The 19941-nt window shown below is 41.2% G+C and overlaps 1 protein-coding gene across 7 annotated transcripts in view; it reads right to left on the bottom strand.

Annotated features, from left to right (window-relative positions):
- Window positions 1–204: 204 nt before the first annotated feature.
- The window catches only part of PRKAG2 (protein kinase AMP-activated non-catalytic subunit gamma 2), a 112259-nt gene continuing 92522 nt past the window's right edge, over window positions 205–19941 (bottom strand). For 4 of the 7 annotated variants that reach the window (XM_028489567.1, XM_028489569.2, XM_024129083.3 and 1 more), the window contains 9 exons: window positions 18213–18258; window positions 16442–16496; window positions 15296–15422; window positions 12463–12628; window positions 12108–12145; window positions 7706–7852; window positions 4462–4555; window positions 4071–4162; window positions 205–777 (listed from right to left, as the gene is read on the bottom strand). In XM_028489567.1, the coding sequence (XP_028345368.1) occupies window positions 4113–4162; window positions 4462–4555; window positions 7706–7852; window positions 12108–12145; window positions 12463–12628; window positions 15296–15422; window positions 16442–16496; window positions 18213–18258 (723 nt within the window). In that variant the 3' untranslated portion in view covers window positions 205–777; window positions 4071–4112. Of the gene's footprint in view, window positions 778–3227; window positions 3360–4070; window positions 4163–4461; window positions 4556–7705; window positions 7853–12107; window positions 12146–12462; window positions 12629–13309; window positions 13437–15295; window positions 15423–16441; window positions 16497–18212; window positions 18259–19941 lie in introns of all 7 variants that reach the window. The other 3 variants (XR_003679682.1, XM_028489571.2, XM_028489570.1) reach the window with 3 other exon arrangements.

Here is a 19941-nt window from a genome sequence, read left to right as displayed (position 1 = left end):
AGAAATCATATCCTTTCCAGATCAAACTTAATGAGAATTTTGCCCTTTTAAAATAGCAACCAATGGTTTATTAATGGGTACGGTGAAGTTTACCCACCAAAAGATGTGTAAAAAATTGCATGAAAGTAAAAATAAATAAAGCTGTTGTAAATCAGCCTTGTTTACACTATAGTTCAGGACAAACACTAACACATAAAACCATCATTAAAGTTTTATAAAGTAATTATTTATATTCAAATTACAGCTATTCAACAAATCTAATGAAAACAAACTGATCTGGTAAAGGTTCAGACGTTCACGCTCCAGCAGTGTCAGTTCACAAGGACGCGCTCCAGCTGTGGTGGGCAGTAGTGATGACATATCGCTGTTCTGACATAAGGCACTAGATCTCAATATGCCACACACTCGCCTTATGTCATATTACCTGTTAGATACCAGTGAATTCTTTAAAATGAAAAATAATAGAAATTCAGGACACAGTGCACTTTAATGACATACAGCATTTGAAATCTTTCGGACAACGGTCTGAAAACAGTCTTCTAATGCAAGCTCGCATCTTCAAACACAAAATCTTTCTTTTTTATGCTTAGTTATCAACATCGCTGGAAAAAACACCCGTCACTAAACCCTGATACACATTCTCAGCCATTGGACTCTGTTCTATTGCGGTCAGTGTTCATGAGGCAAAGCGTGACCCAGCATCTTTGTTCAAGGTCTCCTGCAAGGGCTCCTCCACTCACGGCTGTCATTCGGTTTCTGTCTCCTTCTGCTTGGCACCTGTCAGGAGATGGGAAACGGAAGTTTCAAAGCAATATAAAAATACGTTGCAGCTGTGCATGTCCTATATGAGCGCAGTGGTGGTTCTCTGCCTGGTGGCACCTACCCGCACCTGCAGAGCCTTAGGAGACGTGGGGAATGAGGTGAGCTCCAGGCTCCCCACCCCCACCTACCGTCACTGCAGCACGCTTTTAATCCATTTTGCATGTCGTAATTCTAGCACTCTTTTTTTTTTTTTTTTTTTCCCCCTCTGGCCATGCCACGAGGCTTGAGGGATCTTAGTTCCCCGACCAGAGATTGAACTTGGGCCACGGCAGTGAAAGCGCGAAGTCCTAACCACTGGACCATCAGGGAATTCCCTGCATATCATAATTCTAAATATGCAAGGTTTAATTTGGAAAAAAAGAGGGTTCTGCTGCTAAAAGTTTTTAAAAGAAATATGTATTTAAGTTTTAGTGAAGGTGCAAAGTATTTCTGTTGTACATACTTTTAAAAATGTAAAAGCATTAAACATGCTTACAGTAACTGCACATAAAACCTACTCTCACCTTGCCAGGATATTTTGAAATGGGTTGGGAGGGGGGAGCTGCCATTTTTTTCATAACAACAGGTTCTGTGTTTTCTCATCAGACACTAGAAGACACTCGACTTTGAAAGAGATCAACAACCTATAAAAATAAGGGGCTGAAAAAAATCGTAGCTACTGCCATCAGGCTGTTTACTCACTAGTTGCACGTGTGGATACTTAGGTTTGTTTGGATAGTCTGAATTAAGTTGGACAATGAACTACTGCTAAAAACTTTTTAAAAAAGAGAAGATGTTATGATACCGAATCAGTATCCTTAGTGGGGAATTGTGTCCATTATCTGGTGAAAAGAATAACCACTGGTACCTTTTATTCACATAATAGTGGTTTCTTTCAAAAAGCATCTCTTACTGATTATTCCATAAACATCCACTCAGCAGTGTTTGTCCAGGTATGGGGCTTGTCCCGCGTATGGGGTCTGACGGCGCACAGCGTTCACGCACGGCTGTGGTTTCAATCAGAGTATCTCTGGAGGGCCACTAGGCCTGTGTCAGGCTGCTCGTCCTATAGCTGAAGGGAGGGACGGAGGCTGCACAGGTGAGCAGCGAGCCGGCCCACGCTCTCGCAGCTCCGAGGGGACGGTGGGGTTGGGCCCAGGCTGGACCTCTAGTCTGATGCTTATTACAGCACACGGTCACCCGAGTATGCTAGCGTCTGATCGGATGGAGGCGCTCCCTCTGTTCCGAGACAGCACCGCCCCCGACGTTCACTGGTATCCAGTTATTAGGAACCCAGGGCGTTTTCCTAAATGGACAGCGTTCTGCACGCCGTACTACAAAGAATTCGACTTCGACTGTCCCGTCTTGACAGTACTTATTTCTGTGGTGACATACATTCCAAATGCAGCTGTGGAACAGGTTTCCCCCTTTTGCATTTCCATTAATGCTGAGTTGCATTAATAATTCAGAATTTTTGAAATTTCAAATTTGGGTGGAAATTTAAACTCATCCAGACGAACACTCTCATTCTTACGGTTTATGACACCAAGGCATAGAGAGGATAGAGAATTGCTTACTCTGAACTGGTAATGCTCAAAGAATCTTGGCCACGGGGACAGAAGTGAGTTGACATTTGGCCTGACTCGGCCCGGCCAGCTGTGTGCCTTGGCCCAGGGCCAGCCGACTAGAAAAGGGGTGTCTTTCTCTGAAGGTGCCAAGTTACGTGCCTGTGGGGACGAGCCTGCCTGGAGATGAGTCCTTTTCCTTAACATGCACAGAGGAGCTGCACAGCTGACCCCTGAACAACACTGGGGTGCTGCACACAGCTTATCCTCTGTATCCACGATGCCCCTCCGTATCCGCAGTTCGGTGTCTGTGGATTCAACCAACCACGGACCGTGTAGCACTGCAGTATCTACCGCTGAAAAACATTCACGTGTAAGTGGACCCATGTTGTTCAAGGGTCAACCGTATGTAAATGCAATCGCACTCTCTGCATTGGTCCTGCTTCCTTGCTCTGTTTCGTCTGTGGGGTTCATCACCGTCCGATATAGCTATGTGTGTTCACTGTCAGTGCATTCCACTGATGAACAGAATGCAGTCTGTCCGTTCTTCCACTCAAAGATATTTGGGTTATTTCCAGTTTGAGGTTATTACAAGTAATGCTAGGAGCAGTCTCACATCTTTTAGTCCTTTTCTCATTTCATGACTACAGAGATTATCATGAGCCATAAAAAAAACATGAAATCCTGCCATTTTTGACAACATGGATGGATCTTTCACTTATTTCTAAGTGAAATAAATCAAGACAGAGAAAGATAAATACCATATGGTTTCATTCATATGTGGAATCTAAAAAAACCCAAGCCCAAACTGATGAACAAACAAAGACGACAGAAGAACATGGAGAACACAGCAGTGGTTACCAGAAGGGAAGGGGGTGGGTGTGGGTGCAGTGGGTGAGAGGCTCAGCTGTATGGTGGTGGATGACAGCTGGACTTGGGGGGGTGATCACTCTGTAGTGTGCACACATGTTGAACTCGAACGCTGTACTAAAACTGATGGAATGATTAAAAGGAGGTTACCATGAGTTTCAGGTTCTCCCACACCCGAAATTTGAAAATGACTGCAGCAAGCCCCGTCTCTAGAGTTTCTGAGTCAGCAGACATGGGCTGGGCCCCACCTATGCATTTCTAGTGACGCTCCCCGACAGCCTGCGGGGAGTCACGGCTCCCCCCCCCCGGAATCACGCCCCTGCCCTTCTCACTTAATCAGTGCAATCTGTTTCTCGCTGGCGATGGGGATTCCTTTCGGGTGGCTATCTTCAGAGTATAGGCCAACTGTAAAAACTAGTCTTAGCCAGTTTGATTGATTTCTGAACTAAAGAAAAATCAATACCCTAGTAAAGGCACATTTTAATGTTTAACTTCTAAGAGTTCAAAGGGCACATGGTTTAGTCTCCTGTCTTGGCCTTGCTCTGTGAGGCCTGAGGCTGGGTTGTCTGTACTTCCTGTGGGTGGGGAGGGGAAGTGGAGGGCTGGTGGTTTTAGGACCCCTTCAGCCATTAAACGATTAAACTGTGTGACACAGGAGAAACACCAAAGGCCCCTCCCTCCCCCGCCTCACGGGCTCCCTGACTGTGACCCGAGGGTTTGCTTAGAGTTAATCTGGCAGAAAATGAGTTAAGTCACTATGTTTGGCAGTTAACGTAATTTCCATGCACTATTAATGGAAAAAAGTTCGCGTAGGTCAGACTTTTCTATACTCACTACTAGTAAGCTTTTCTTTTTTTTTTTGAAGGGTAGACGGTTTCAGTACTTAGATCCCAAAGAATCTCCCTCCGGATTTCCCGTTAGTAGTCCTAAACATGAAGCAAAACCGAGGAGATCTTCACTTTTTAATGGGCAAGGTTATGACGATCATGGCAGATTACTTAAGCACTTCTGGGTGTCGACAGGATGCTCTTAAGTCAGAATACTTTCTATAAACTTTTCTCTCGCTCAAGTAGAACAGGAGAACTTCAAAACCACAGAGAAAATGAAAATGGTTTACAAAGTACTGCACAGAAAGGTGCGGCTGGCAGGTGGGCGAGGGAGGGCTTGCTGCCCCGCCCCGGCTCCCTGTGCACTTACAGTAAAGGTCAGACACTGGCATTTGTACCTGCAGGGGTGAGTATCAGGGCTTGCAGAATATCCGACAGGGAAATAATACCCACGATACTGTCTGTTTCGTTTACTACCACCAGCCGATGGACCTGCAAACAAGAGGAAAGGAGGCCGCGTGTGAAAGCTGAAATAAGTAAAGGTTTAAAATGGACGTTAGAAAAAAAGTCTTTCATGTGCTATACAATGAACAGTTCCCACAAATGAGAGAAAGTAACAGTGCACAGAGCCATGCAATGGTCTTGGCTCTGTTAAAATGCAATGCTGATTTGCTTGACTACTTTTAAGAAAAATTAGCCAGATATGTCCTGCTGAGTTTTCTATTTTCAAAATATTAATATATGAAAGATACAATTTGAAACATGAAGTATCACAGTAGCTGCTTCATGTGGCTCTAATCTCTTAAACGGTTTTTAATTTTTAAAAGTTGTATCTCGGTTTCTATTAACTATCAGATAACTGTTTTTACCTGGGAGAGAAGTCCAAATAAGCAGTGAAACTAAATAAAAGGTCACTGCTCTTAGATTATATTTTCTCTTTTCTCCATGAAGTTCATATATTAAGAATAACAGTCAGAGGATGATCAGCTATAATAGAGTGAAATAAATTACATTCACGTCTTGTTTCCTACTTGAAAGTCTTTTATAAGTGAGTGGACAATGTTCTGAGGTATTACTATAACAAAGTGTCCTTAAAACAGGAACGGAGGGAGAGAGCATCACGCTTCTCTGATTTAAAAGCTTTAGAATTTAGGCTTGAGGCAACCACATGCCAGTCGGTTACCCTGGAGAGCCTCTTCTCCACACCGAACAGTTAAAACCCGCTGGTACAGAATGGGTGGCACAGGAGGGAGATCGGAGGAGCGGGGAAATCATTTTTATAGTTTGTCTCTAATGATACTGTGCCGGTGACGCTTTTGACATCATAGCTTGCTTTTAGGTTAAAAGAGAAATCACTTTGTCATCTTTCTCATGCTAATCAGCAAATTTCTTTTAAAAGCTTCTCTAGAAAAACTTATGTTCTTCAATAACCCTGTGAGATAACACAGTTATCTATTAACTTTAATCATAAGTTGGTTTACATCTAAGGCCAGAGAATGCTTTATAGTCTAAACTAGACACATTTTGTTGTTAACATTTAATAATGATCAATAACTATCTCTTGAACTACTGAAGGTCAAGGGGAAACCCCTTCACTTAGAATTAGTGCTGCCGGACAGAAACGACCACCAAAAATATCATCATCTGTTGCTGAGTCTAAACTTAGGAATGTTTCTTTTCTAAAAGCTAGTGTGATATTTGTCTTATAAATAAACCAAATCATCGCTGATACCGTACACCCTTCTCCTAACAAAGTATGTTGGAGCTGGGAATTCCCTGGCGGTCCAGTGGTTAGGGCTCTGTGCTTTCACTGCTGAGGGGCCTGGGTTCAGTCCCTGGTTGGGGAACTGAGATCCCACAGGCTGCTCAGTGCAACCAAAAATATACTATATATATATATATATATATAAATATAAAAAATATATATATTTTATATATATATTTAAAATATATATTTTTTTATATATATATAAAAATGTGTATCTATATGTGTATGTATATATACACACCCACACCCACATATATATGTGTGTGTGTATATATGTATATGTATATATGTTGAAGCTAAAAACTGGTCTTTGTCCCCCAACAAGGAGTCATATGGTGAAGATTATTTTAATGACGAAAAAAGTCAAGGTGGGTAACTTGAGAAACCCTTAATTACACCTGCATTTCCCTCGATGACCTATTTTCATATTAAAGTTTGTGCTGCTCGCCAGGTGAACCTCCAGGACAAGCCAGTCACTTTCTTGTCCTGCCTGACAGCAGCACGTGCTCAAACAGGGGTCTTGGGAACACGAAGGCGTGCTGGCGTTCTCCACAGACACAGCCGTGTTAATACTGTGGTGCGAGTCTTTCTAGTCTCTTTTCTATGCACGTGCACATACGTTAACACGAAGCATCACACTATATATAGTAACTGGCCGTTCTCTTACCAATATATTGTTTTTCCATATCAACAGTATTCTCCTTTAACATGATTTTTAATTGTTATAAAGGATTCCATCAGATGGATGTGGTCCATTGTCCTTAAAATCAGGGAGGAATGTCTTACCCATTTCTGCTTATGACCTTCAAAAGGCATATACAAAAGAACAATAAAAAGCTTAGATGTATTCCTAAGTCAATTAGAACCCTCTGGAAAACTAGTAATGGATGTTAAATTCAAGTAGAAAGAGACTTCGTGTTGAGACTAGTGAAACAGGGTAAAAGCCATGGCAGCCGAAGCCCGGGGAGTCAGCTCTGCTGAGGACGGAGCAGGGCGGGACTCTCCAACACACGTGACAGGAGCAGGGCAGGTGGACTTGGGCAACGTTGGCTCCTGAAGACGGGCTCCGTGCTCTGACCCAACACACCACTTCACAGGTAACTTTCAGAAAGCAGGCTAAGGTCGCTTGCTGCAAGTAGCCTAAAAAATAACCAGGTACTTTTCCTCGGGGACTGTATTCTTGCTTTTAAATAAAAATCAAAGCAGACTTATTATGAATTGATTTTGCCTAATTAGGGCTTAGGAGGAACACAGTTGCATCCTTCAGTCCTAAGGAGCGATGAAGAGGGTAACATTCCTATCCCTAACAAGAAAGGAAAGAAATTATTTTGGGAATGGGTATGCTGAATTAGATACACTATAACATGATCTTGCTTATCTTTTATTCAGAGTGTTATGCAAAGTATACTAAAAAATCTTACAGGCAGTAACATAAAGGGGGACACAAGTGCTCACGGTCAGGAGATGAACAGACCATTTAACTTAAAAAGGTCAGAATACATTTTATTGACTTACTTGTTAAGACCATATCATTACACATTTTTAGCTTTAAATTCATCAATACTCTAATGAAACTTAAAGCTCTTGGGACGTCTGTTTTCTTAAGTATGTTTTAAAACCATGAAAGTATCTTTATTTGATTCAGCTATGTCAGGACTTATAAATTAAATTCAATTCAGTGAGCATTCACAGATGACCTACTATGTGCCAAGAAACTTGCTAGGTTCTGGAGCAGGGAGACTGTGTCACGGGACTGGACTGGAAGGCTGCCTCACAGGCTGGTCCTGTGACTCAGAATTCCTGGGGCACTGTTTCCTAGTTAGTGCTCATGGCAGACGGGGAGGTGGGGAGGGACCCGGGTGCAGCCACTTCACCTCAGCTCTCACTATTCTGTCCACGATGGTCTCCAGTACTTCCAGCTTACTGCACTTGACTACGCCTTCGAAATACTGTGACCGGTGCTGCAGGGCCTGGGTCACTGTGATGTCTAGGTTGTTGTACGTTTTTTCAGCAGCAAGGTTCTATAATAAAGTAACAGTGAGTTATATCCTTCATTTCAATTCACATGAATGACCAAAGTTAGTTCAAAGCAGCCTGATCTTTAAAGACATTAATGTTTATCATAACTGAGTACCACTGTACCAGCTTATGACATGCCATCAGTACTGTTATTTCACCATCTTATCAATAATCATTTAAAGCTTATAAGGTGTACCTTTATTATGAAGCAACCGTTAAAACGGTTAAATTCTGACTGTATGTTCTACAGAAGATTCCCCTATTCTTACCCTATAGGGTTCTTTTTTTTTTTTTTAATTGAAGTATAGTTGATTTACAATGTAGTGTTAGTTGCTGGTGTACAGCAAAGTGACTTATTTATATATATATATATATTTTTTCATTATAGGTTATTATAAGATATTGAATATAGTTCCCTGTGCTATACAGTAGGGCCTTGTTGTTTATTTTATATACAGTAGTTTGTATCTGTTAGTCCTAAACTCCTAATTTATCCCCCCACTCTTACCCTACATTCTCTGAATGAATAGTGTTCTGAGAGGTGGACTAACACCTGCAAAGGGTGAGAAGTCCCCAGGGCTAGGAAACAAGGTTTTTGCTAGAAAGGCTTTGCAGCGGCGGCGGTAATCACGGAGGAAGCCCTGTAGATCTGAATGGCTTCTCAAGGTTCTGATTAACCTTACAGGGTCCCACCTAACCAAATTCCAATAAGCCTATTTTTTGGTGTCTGTTATGTTAAGCAGAATAAGATGAAACAAAAGGGTCTGAGACAGCTACAAAAGAATACTTAATGCTATGGTCTATATTAAGGCAAAAAAAACGGTATGCAGGTTTGGGGCTATCAAAGTTTCAGTTCCCTTTCTTAGAAATAATGTAAAACTCTAAGGAAATGAATTTAAATGAATGGGGGAAAAGTATCGAGTGGAAGGATGTAGGACCAAAATCAATCTAGTAAATTTAAACCAGGGAATAAAAAACAGAACTTTACATAATGCTATTAAATACATTTGCTGTCCTCTTTAGAACAGTTGTTCCCAATCAGCAAGTAGTGGGATATGGGTGACCAGGGACCCAGGTGCACACTAAGCACAGGCCTGTTCGCAGAATGAACCAATGTCTCTGGTATAGAAACACGGCCATTTGACATATACACATGCTCTAGTAACGGCTAAGTGACTCGTGTGCTGAAAAGACAAAGAATTATAAAATGCTACTAATATGGGAAGGTACAGTCTCCCAGGACTGAACCAGGAGGAGTCAGAAAATATGAACAGACCAATCACAAGCACTGAAATTGAAACTGTAATTTAAAAAACCACAAATAAACGAAAGTCCAGGACCTGATGGCTTCAAAGGTGAATTCTATCAAACATTTAGAAAAGAGCTAACACCTGTCCTTCGGAAACTGTTCCAAAAAATTGCAGAGGAAGGAAAACTCCCAAACTCATTCTATGAGGCCACCATCACCCTAATACCGAAACCAGACAAAGATACCACTAAAAAAGAAAATTACCGGCCAATATCACTGATGAACATAGAAGCAAAAATCCCCAACAAAATACTAGCAATTTGAATCCAACAGTACATTAAAAGGATCATACACCATGATCAAGGATTTCTCAGTATCCGCAAATCAATCGGTGTGATACACCATATCAACAAATTGAAGAATAAAAATCTATGATCATCTCAATAGATTCAGAAAAAGCTTCTGACAAAATTCAACACCGATTTATGATAAAAACTCTCCAGAAAGTGGGCACAGAGGGAACCTACCTCAACATAGTAAAGGCCATATATGACAAACCTACAGCTAGCATCATACTCAACGGTGAAAAGCTGAAAGCATTTCCTCTTAAGTTCAGGAACAAGACAAGGATGCCCACTCTCACCACTTTTATTCAACACAGTTTTGGAAGTCCTAGCTATGGCAGAGAAGAAAAAGAAATAAAAGGAATCCAAATTGGAAAAGAAACTGTCACTGTTTGCAGATGACATGATAGTATACACAGAAAATTCTAAAGACACTACCAGAAGACTATAGAGCTCATCAATGAATTTGGTAAAGTTGCAGGCTACAAAATTAATACACAGACATCTGCTGCATTTCTATACACTAACAATGAAAGGTCAGAAAGAGAAATTCAAGAAACAATACCATTTACCACTGCATCAAAAAGAATAAAATACCTAGGAATAAACCTACCTAAGGAGACAAAAGACCTGTACTCCAGAAACTATAAGATGCTGATGAAAGAAACTGTGGAAGACACAAACAGATGGAAAGATATACCATGTTCTTGGAATGGAATAAATAGTGTCAAAATGACTATACTACCCAAGGCAGTCTACAGATTCAGTGCAATCCCTATCAAATTACCAATGGAATTTTTCACAGAACTGGAACAAAACAATCTTAAAATTTGTATGGAGACACAAAAGACCCCAAATAGCCAAAGCAATCTTGAGAAAGAAAAATGGAGCTGGAGAAATCAGGCTCCCTGACTTCAGACTATACTACAAAGCTGCAGTCGTCAAAACGGTATGGTAGTGGCACCAAAACGGAACTGTCGATCAATGGAACAGGATAGAAAGCCCAGAAATGCACTCATGCACCTACGGTTTATTAACCTATGACAAAGGAGGCAAGACTACACAGTGGTGGAAAGGCAGTCTCTTCAACAAATGGTGCTGGGAAAACTGGACAGCTACATGTAAAAAAAATGAAATTAGATCATTCTTTAACACCATACACAGAAATAAGCTCAAAATGGATTAAAAACCTAAACGTGAGACCAGACACTATAAAACTCTTAGAGGAAAACATAGGCAGAACACTCTCTGACATAAATCGCAGCAATATCTTTTCCCATCCGTCTCCCAGAATAATGGAAATAAAAACAAAAATACACAAATGGGACCTAATTAAACTCAAAAGCTTTTGCACAGCAAAGGAAACCATAAAACGAAAAGACAACCCACAGATTGGAAGAAAATATTTTCAAATGATGAGACCGACAAGGGATTAGTCTCCAAAATTTACAAACAGCTCATGTGGCTTAATATCAAAACAAACAACCCAATCAAAAAATGGGCATAAGACCCAAACAGACATTTTTCCAAGGAAGACATACAGATGGAAAAGAGGCACATGAAAAGATGGTCAGCATCGCTAATGATTAGAGAAATGCAAATCAAAACTACAATGAGGTATCACCTCACACCAGTCAGAATGACCATCATCAAAAAATCCACAAACAGTAAATGCTGGAGAGGGTGTGGAGAGAAGGGAACCCTCCTACACTGTTGGTGGGAATGTAAATTGGTGCAGCCACTATGGAGAAGAGTATGGAGGGTCCTTAAAAAACTAAAAATAGAGCTACCATACAACCCTGCAATCCCACTCCTGGGCATGTATCTGGAGAAAAACATGGTCCAAGAGGATACATGCACCCCAATGTTCATTGCAGCACTGTTTCCAATAGCCAAGACATGGAAGCAACCTAAATGTCCATCGACAGAGGAATGGATAAAGAAGATGTGGTACATACATACAACGGAATATTTCTCAGCCATAAAAAGGAATGAAATAATGCCATTGCAGCAACATGGATGGACCTAGAGATTGTCATGCTGAGTGAAGTAAGTCAGACAGAGAAAAGAGAAATAGCGGATGATATCGCTTATATGGGGAATCTAAAAAGAAATGATACAAATGAATGTATTTTCAAAACAGAAACGGACTCACAGACTTAGAGAATGAACTTACGGTTACGGGGGTGGGTGGGCAAGGTGGAGGGAAGGGATAGTTAGGGATTTGGGGATTGACAAGTACACACTGTTATATTTGAAAAGGATAACCAACAAGGACCTACTGTAGAGCAGAGGGAACTCTGTTCAATGTTATGTGGCAGCCTGGATGGGAGGGGAGTCTGGGGGAGAATGGATACATGTATATGTATGGCCGAGTCACTTTGCTGTGCATCTGAAGCTGTCACAACATTGTTAATCGGCTATATTCCAATATAAAATAAAAAGTTAAAAAAAATAAAATGCTACTAACATGTTACACACTGCTAAACCAATGAATATTAAAAGTACAATTACTGTTGGGGAGTCTATGGAATTCTCTGATAAGGTCCTCATCCTCAAAGAAGCTAGGAATTATTAAAATAGGAAAAGTCACAAAAAACAGACTAATGAATACGCTTTAAATGCATTCTAGATGACAGGTTTAACAAAATTAAAAATACTTACAATTACATCAAATTTGGAATAAATATCTACAACTTTTCCTAAAAATAAAAATGTATGTTAGAATAATGTCTTAGAAACAAAAAACAGCATTTAGTATCAATCTTAACTAGATATTTACTAAGAATTAAATATTGCTAAACAAAATAAACTTGTCTGTTTTAAAAGGGACATGAAATCATATCTTAATGGAAAATGTGAAAATAAGCCAGTATAAAATTCTTATTCTCCTGAGTACTCCTTGGTCTAAGTTTTCATTTCCCCACTTATCTGATATGCCAGGTCATTTAACAATAGTTTTAACCCTACGGAGATAAACCGTTGTTTCTGTTCAACTGGTATGGCCCAGCACACAGACCTGACTCGTCCACAACAGGCAAGGCTGACACTCGTCTTTCCACGAAGACGTTCAAGGCTTTAATGATGGGAGTGTCTGGGTGTATGAAGGCGATGTTGTGGTAGGTCCCGATTCCGAGCGCACCCAGGTTCTGCTTCATGAAAGCAGGCTTTGGCATATCAGACATCTAGACAGGAAGACGGGCACAGATGCTCTAGAGCCAGGGCAGACCTTTTCAGTGTTCACATGTCCACACTCGATGAAAAACTATGTGCAACAAATTAGTCTTTTCTAACAAGCCACCCGGATATCCGAATTAACATGAAAATGTTACATACAAGAACTGTGTCTTTTGTTCAAACCAGCTGATATGTTTATGCTTATATTTAACTACTTAGTAAAAATACTGCAAAGCACTAACATTGTAACATTTTCTCCTTCTCTTCACCCACTGGAAAACCGGACAGGAGGGAACAACAGGTCTATTTGGAAATTAAGACCCATCAGCCACCAAGAATCTTCTTAAATTATTCATGTTAAATTCATGGTCCTGCTGTCATTATTAAGTAATGTTTATTAAGAACCCACACATTTCCAAACCCAAAGCGTTTGATGGTGGCTGTCTGAGCTGCTAAGCTAGTTCCCACACCGTCCCACCTCTATCTACATCCTGAATTCTCCATTGGAGGACTCCAATTTTTGTCTACTAGGAACAAGAACAGGCCAACTGAACAGAATTAGAAGAACATTTAAAAGTTAACTTTTCTTTTCGCGGGCTGTTTTAAAGGAGGAGGGAGAAGTCAGAAGAGAGAAGTCTAGGATCATGTTTGACTAAAACAAAATAAGGTCTATGGTTTCAAAAATCCACCTTTTATAAAGGGTACAGTTGATTCCATCCTCCTGGTGTACCTTATAATTATCAGGAAAAGATGAACAATTAGAAGAAACAAAATGTTCAAGTCAAAGAGTTCATCAATATTCAAATCATGAGAATCCTAGAAATTTAGAGAGAAAAAAAGAAAGGCCTATTAGGTCATCCAGCCCAGCTCGACGCAGGATAAACCCCTGTTCCATCTGCACACTTAGGCTGACCGTCAAATGTCTCTAAGGGCAACGCTACTTTTTCTCGGAACGTGATCTCAAGGCAGTAAAAATCAGGTTCTGGAGTTTATTTAAAATTCTTCATTTTCATCTGAAAATCCCTAGCTGAATATTCTAACAGCATGATTCTAATTACCATATTGGCCCAAATATAAGGCAGTACTGGCAGAGGCCACCTCCTCTACTTGCTGTAGAGGAGAAGATGCCAAAGGCCTGTCTCAGGCTGTGCCTCCTCCTCCTCGGCAGCGCGGCCACGGAAATGCGCTGGGCCTCCGGGCGCGGTCGGCCCTGTGAGCCAGGCGCCCTGAGCCCGAGGAGCTAAGCCGCCTCTGGACGCGGACGGACGGAGCTGTTGGAGGGAGGGCTGCTCCACCACCACCACCGGCAACCGTGGCAAAGCTAGGCAACCGTGCTGAATGTTACCGCTTCCAAATCAGATGAATAAAAATACCTACCTGAGAGGGTGGTGGCTAGGATGAGATTTATCATGTGAAGTGCCTGACACAGTATTATGCTTAACAGTGTTTAGCGCCTCTCATGATTAGTATTGTTTTAAAATGGCGATTCTAAGGGGTACAGGGGCTAAGAGCCTGGTACAGCCCCGCCCTGGGTCCTGGGCCCTGGGTCCCGTTAAAGTGCAAGTGCCAAGGCGACTGCATGCGTTCATCTTTACTGCCATGGCAGACAGGAAGTCTGACCAACGATGTCCCCACCTCCTTAATTCTTCTTCCCTAGACTGCCTCTTTACCAAACTTCACGCTTTTGTGTAAATTACTTTCCTCCTTCCTACATTCTTTCTTAGTGTTTATTTAAACATGATGAGTGTTACATTTACACAGACTATTAAAATATAGGGCTGGTCTGATGGACAAGGCATCTCTCGCAGTCACTTAAACCCCCTGCGCTGCTGTCGGAGCAGCCTGGGCTCCTCCTTCGCGCCACTAGAATGCTGCTGTATTTCCTTATTTGAAGCTGTGGAGAAGACGGGAAAGCTAACGTGATGTAGATGTCTACTAAATTCTTTTAAAAAAATGATTCTTAATATGATCTCTTCTGAACCGTGAATGAGGCCTCTTACTGGTTCTAGTTGACCAATTACTTATAACCTCAACTTCAGTGCATGTAATTAAAAGGAAAAAATTAAAGCCCTCCTGTGAACACTCTGGCCCTTCTGAGCCTCTTTTTAATACTGCCGACCAAAGAGGTTCTGAGTTTTGGATGATTATGAAGCCATCTCATTTCCGATGCAGTTGAGAAAACCTACAGACACTATAGCCCTGATTTGGACCAACATGGTATTCTGTTGTCAAAATTTTTTTTTTGCTTTGGGCTTTTCTATCACTGCTGCAGTAAATAATAAGACCATCCTGGGGCCAGGACTTCTGAGAATGTCCCCAGCCATGACACCAGTAGAGCATCATAAGGCAGTCTGGCTCAAGCTATCTTGGGTAAGCAGTTCCTTAATCAGACTGACTCGCGAACTGCTTTGCTTCTCCTCATTTTAGGTGATAAAATATTCTCACTTAAATAGAGAATTCCAAGTGTTTTTACTTGCAATGAAAGGTGATTACTTTTTAACTGGAATCAACTTTGAGAATGTACAATTCAAATAGTAGTGAGTTGAGAAACTGAAGTTGAGAAATGGAGACCTCAAAACTAACGATTTCTTCTATGAGGGTAACAGGAGCCAATTTACTTGAAGTAAATTAAAGTAGATGCAGCTATGTCTTTAGAAACACTAAAAACTACTTACAAAAAGCTGGAGGAACTTGAGGATTCTTTTGTGGGTAAGTATATAAAGTGCATTCCCACTGATAGGGTCAATAACTGGCAATCTGTGGATTTTATTTTTGATCAACGAGTGTACAGCATCGAAGAGGCTGTGGGAAAAGCCATTACAGTTGTTAGGAGGCTTTAAAGAAGAATTAGAAAACTTTGGACCACCCCTGCTTTAAACGTACTTTCAGTGTCTTTAAATTACAATATTAAAAGGTTGACTGACCTAAAACAGCGTTCTAGAAAAGTTTCAAACTGGAGAGCTCAGCAAAATTTTCGATTTTTCCATAGTCTGTTAATAAGCCTCAAATCCAAGTGTGAACTACAAAAATCTCTAGGAGAGCAGTTTTTTAATAGCAGGTTTGATGCTTTTATTTGAGAAATGACAGAAGCTAACCCCTCGGGGAGCTAATGGACGACCCTGGCAACAGAGGGCGCTGTGGCCGGGGCCCCCTGCACTGGCCGCTCTGACTTCACGCAGCCCACTGGCCGCTTCCGTGCTCAGCCAGCAGTGGGCTGGCTGATCCAGCCTGTCCTGTGACTGCCGACGAGGAGGTGTGCTGGGTGTAGCTGTTTTTTAGGACTTGGAAATAAAATAATAAAAATCAGTATTCCACTTTTTCTCACTAGTGCACTAGTTTTAAGAATGCTTTCATTTCTGAAAATGTATCCGAGCCGTCCCAGAAGGCTTGGGTCACACTTGTGGGCAGCCCCACCCTCTGACCACCTCTGGACCAGTGCCTAAGGAGACTGTTTTCAGCTTCAGTGCACGTTGGGACCCCTGGGGGAGTTGTTTTAATGCACATTCCGGGGCGCTAAAACCCTCCAAAGACTGGGAGAAGAGCCCAGGAATCTGCAGCTTTAATGAGCTCCCTAGTGGGTTTCTGCTGCAGGTGATCTGGACTTTCAAACTGCTCAGTATGACCATCTTCCTAGTTCATTATCAGTCCTTTGGACCAACAATGGCTGTGATTCCTACTGTCTCTAAGTTTACTGAATTTAATATTAAGGAGGCTGGCCCCTATCTAGATTAAAAAAGAAAACATCTATCACCCATGGTAACAAAACAGATGAATCTGAATGAATGGAATGTTTTCAAAGGAGAAAAACTTTACAAGTTTACCTTGCATCTGGAGATATATTCACTAAAGGCTTAAATGTTTCTTGTAAATAAAGCTCTGTGTTTATAGAAAGAAAATATGTAATTAGTAACATATTTGATGTTTGTAATTATTACATAAATTAAAATACCCTTCAATTTACAGGTAATAATTAGAAGGATTAAAAACCCAAATCGAATTAATTTACTGAAAACTATTGTTACTTATAGTTATGGCTATTATTAAACAACCTCCAAACTGTTTCAGGATGTTGCCTTTGTGGAAAAGTTAAGTATTTAAAAACAGTATTACAATAGATGTTGTAAAAATCAGAAGAAAAGTCAAGAAATCTGATAAAAGAGCAATACCAGCAGAGGTCACTAGAATGTTACCAAGTCACTATCACCCCCAACAAATGAAGACTTTATGAAATCCTTTAAACCTAATTTTCACAAGTTAAAAGATAAAATAAAAGTTATAACAAACTTTGTTCTCTAAATGTTATTAAGTTTTATTTTCCACCCCAAAGCTTGATCTGTTGTATCTGGGGATCTTTCTAGTGTGTAGACATTATCTTTGTAAAGATAAACTGTAATTAATTTGCTTTACTGAGGTTTCTACACAGAAGGCATTCAAGAAAATCTCGACATTATTATGATTATTACTACCAAATACCATGTAATATCAAAATGTAAATATACTTAAACCTTGGTCTAACATTACTTATACAATAGAATTTATCAAAAAGTATCTGTCTTGGCATTAAAATATACATATTCACTGCATAATAGGCAGTGCTAAAATGTGGATCCCATGTTGACTTATTTTGTTTGGTTTGACTTGATAAAGCTATCATAAATCAAATATATCGTTCAATGAAACTTCTAAATCATATGGGATTAAAGGAGGCCCAGCCCTCTTTAGAGCATTCTAACGGATGTTCAGATCTCGCAGCCAGTCACAAGGGGTGCTTATCATACCAAGCAGATAATGGGAGTACAAAGCTAAATCTCAGTTTTAAATTTAAAAATTTCCTTGAGTTGGCCCCTCAATTTCTAATGTAGGCTTCTCCCTGAACACCCTACAAAGGCTTCTTCCTCAAGGATCCCCATCACAGGCTCCTATCTAGGATATTCCTACTGATTGGTCCTTTGCCCCCTCTGTACCAACCCAGCAGGATGGGTCTCATTAAGACAGAACAATTTCACAATCATGAAATTACAATTTAAAAAATGGCTCCATTTCAGAAAAGGGTACTGTGATTATACAGGGTGAATTTCAATGCTGCAAGCAAAAGAAAGCAACCTTGAAGTTATTTTCATGTGATTTTATCCAAATCATCTAGTTTAAGGTTCACTTGTTCTACTTGTCTCCATAATTTGTAAAGAAATAATGACTGAATTTAAATAGGAACAGATCCTTGCTTTTGTTAATTTCAGGCATTCCTTTGGTGCATTTTTCTATACAAAGGCAAAGATCTGGAAGGTAATACTTAGTGGTGAATGGTGGCTCCACTGGGGGCCAGAGGCTCGGGCACTAGTTACTATATCCCATCTATATCCCAGCCTTAGCCTAAAGACTTGTTATAGGTTCTCTATACACGTGTACTAAACAGAATGGGTAATATTTATAGTAGTATGGCATACTATCAAAATTAATATAGAAATAAATGTCTTAATGTAGTTAACTATTAAGCAGAGAGAAGAAGACCTGGGAAATTAAAACATTTTATACATATGTAGAACATTTTTTTCCTCATATTAAAAGGTTTTTTTAACACTCAACAGTGCTTACCCCTCCATGTTTCAATCTTATGTTCCTCTAATTCATAAATCTGTACCTAGAAATAAGAAAAACTCTTATTTACAAATGTTAACACACACAACATAAGGGAAAAAAAAGAAATTACTATTTCATAACTACTGCTTAGTCCCATAATTCAGCAGATGGAAACAAGATAATTCAGAAACATTAGAAATATAAATGAGAGACAAAAAGTGCTCTACCTTTCTTTGAAGACAAATGTTTTATAAATTTGAAACATAAACCAACACTTTTCATTAACTTAATTTGAAAATTTCTGATACACTTAAATTTTAAAACATACACCGACACACACGCACACACACGCACACACGCACATATACACACATTCCTTCTTTCCGAGGATACGTAAGATTTTTAGCATCTCTAATTTTAAAAGGGCAGTTGGTTAAATCATGTGCTAATTAAGTTGCTGGATCAGGTTATGCCTGGACCACATGGGCGTCGTCACAAAGGTAGAGAGGGCGTTGAGTCTGGAGAGCCTGGAGGCTGGGCAGTGGGTACAGCACGGAGTCACCTGGCGTCGTCAGCACTCACATCACTGCATCTTGGCTGCTGCTTTTGGTCAAACTACTTCAGGACTCTGAATCTGTTTCCCTTCCTAAACAGCTGGAGAGAAGGCCCTCCACATTCAGCTTCTGTGGGGACAACGTGCTCTGTGAGCCTGAGGCGGAGGGCCTCCCCTCCACTGCGGCTCAGCTGAAGAAAGTCACTCTGCCTCCTGCAGTGTTGCACTGGGACTCCTGGGGGCCCTGCAGTAGGAAAACCTGGCCTCTTCCTGAAGCTTCTTGAAGCTTAAAATCCGCTTGGCACCATTAAGACAGTCCTATACTGAAATGCCACCAACAACTGGCAAGAAACCACCACCAAGAAGGCGTACATATCAGAGCATACTCTAAAAGGCTTATTTGGTGCAGGGCTGCAGGGAGAGTACGGACGAGCAGAGGTCAGAGGTCAGGCAAGGAAAACCTCAGGAGGTGGATTTCAGCCAGGCTCTGCACGCTGAACGGACTTCACATAAAAGAAGATAAACTCGTAAGGGCCTGGAGACGAAAAGGACTTCCTCACGTTCCCGAAACACAGCAACGAGACGGTGCTGGGGGACAGGAGCGAGGAGTCCGGGGGCTAACGACCCGAGGTGGGCTCCGCGTCTGGGAGAGAATGCCAGGCCAGCACTGATGGGCTTAAGCAGCGGGACGACGCGACAGCGCCGGAGCCAGATGCAAAACCGAGTGTCAGGTCAGTCAGGTCTCGAATGGTGACCGTGGGAATGTAGGCGCAAGTGAAAGGAAGAACCAGAAGGTTTCGAGAATAATAAAATAGGGGAAATAGAGACGAATGACTGAGCAAGAACCTGCCCCCCCCCCCCATTTTGATGCCCGGTGACTGAACCACATCCACGACACAGAAAAAGCCTAATTGAGGACGATGAAGCTCTGGTTTTCACACAGTTGAAAGCAGAACAATCCTGGTCTGCGTCTCCCTTAGGCGGTTCTGAGGTGATGCCCGTGCTCTGCCTGCACACCCCCCTCGGAGCTTTAGCTACGGTCACCAGCATGGCCGTGACTCAGCTAACTCGGGGCTCTCTTATGAACTGGGGATGTTTGGCGCTGGCAAGATGGGAAGGGGTGTGTGTGTGTGTGTGTGTGTGTGTGTGTGGCAAGATGGGAAGGGGTGTGTGTGTGTGTGTGTGTGTGTG

The sequence above is a fragment of the Physeter macrocephalus genome, chromosome 5, assembly GCF_002837175.3.
Source record: "Physeter macrocephalus isolate SW-GA chromosome 5, ASM283717v5, whole genome shotgun sequence".
Taxonomy (NCBI): domain Eukaryota; kingdom Metazoa; phylum Chordata; class Mammalia; order Artiodactyla; family Physeteridae; genus Physeter; species Physeter macrocephalus.
The sequence above is the reverse complement of the archived record's forward strand: the minus strand, read 5'-3'. Positions and strand labels throughout refer to the sequence as shown.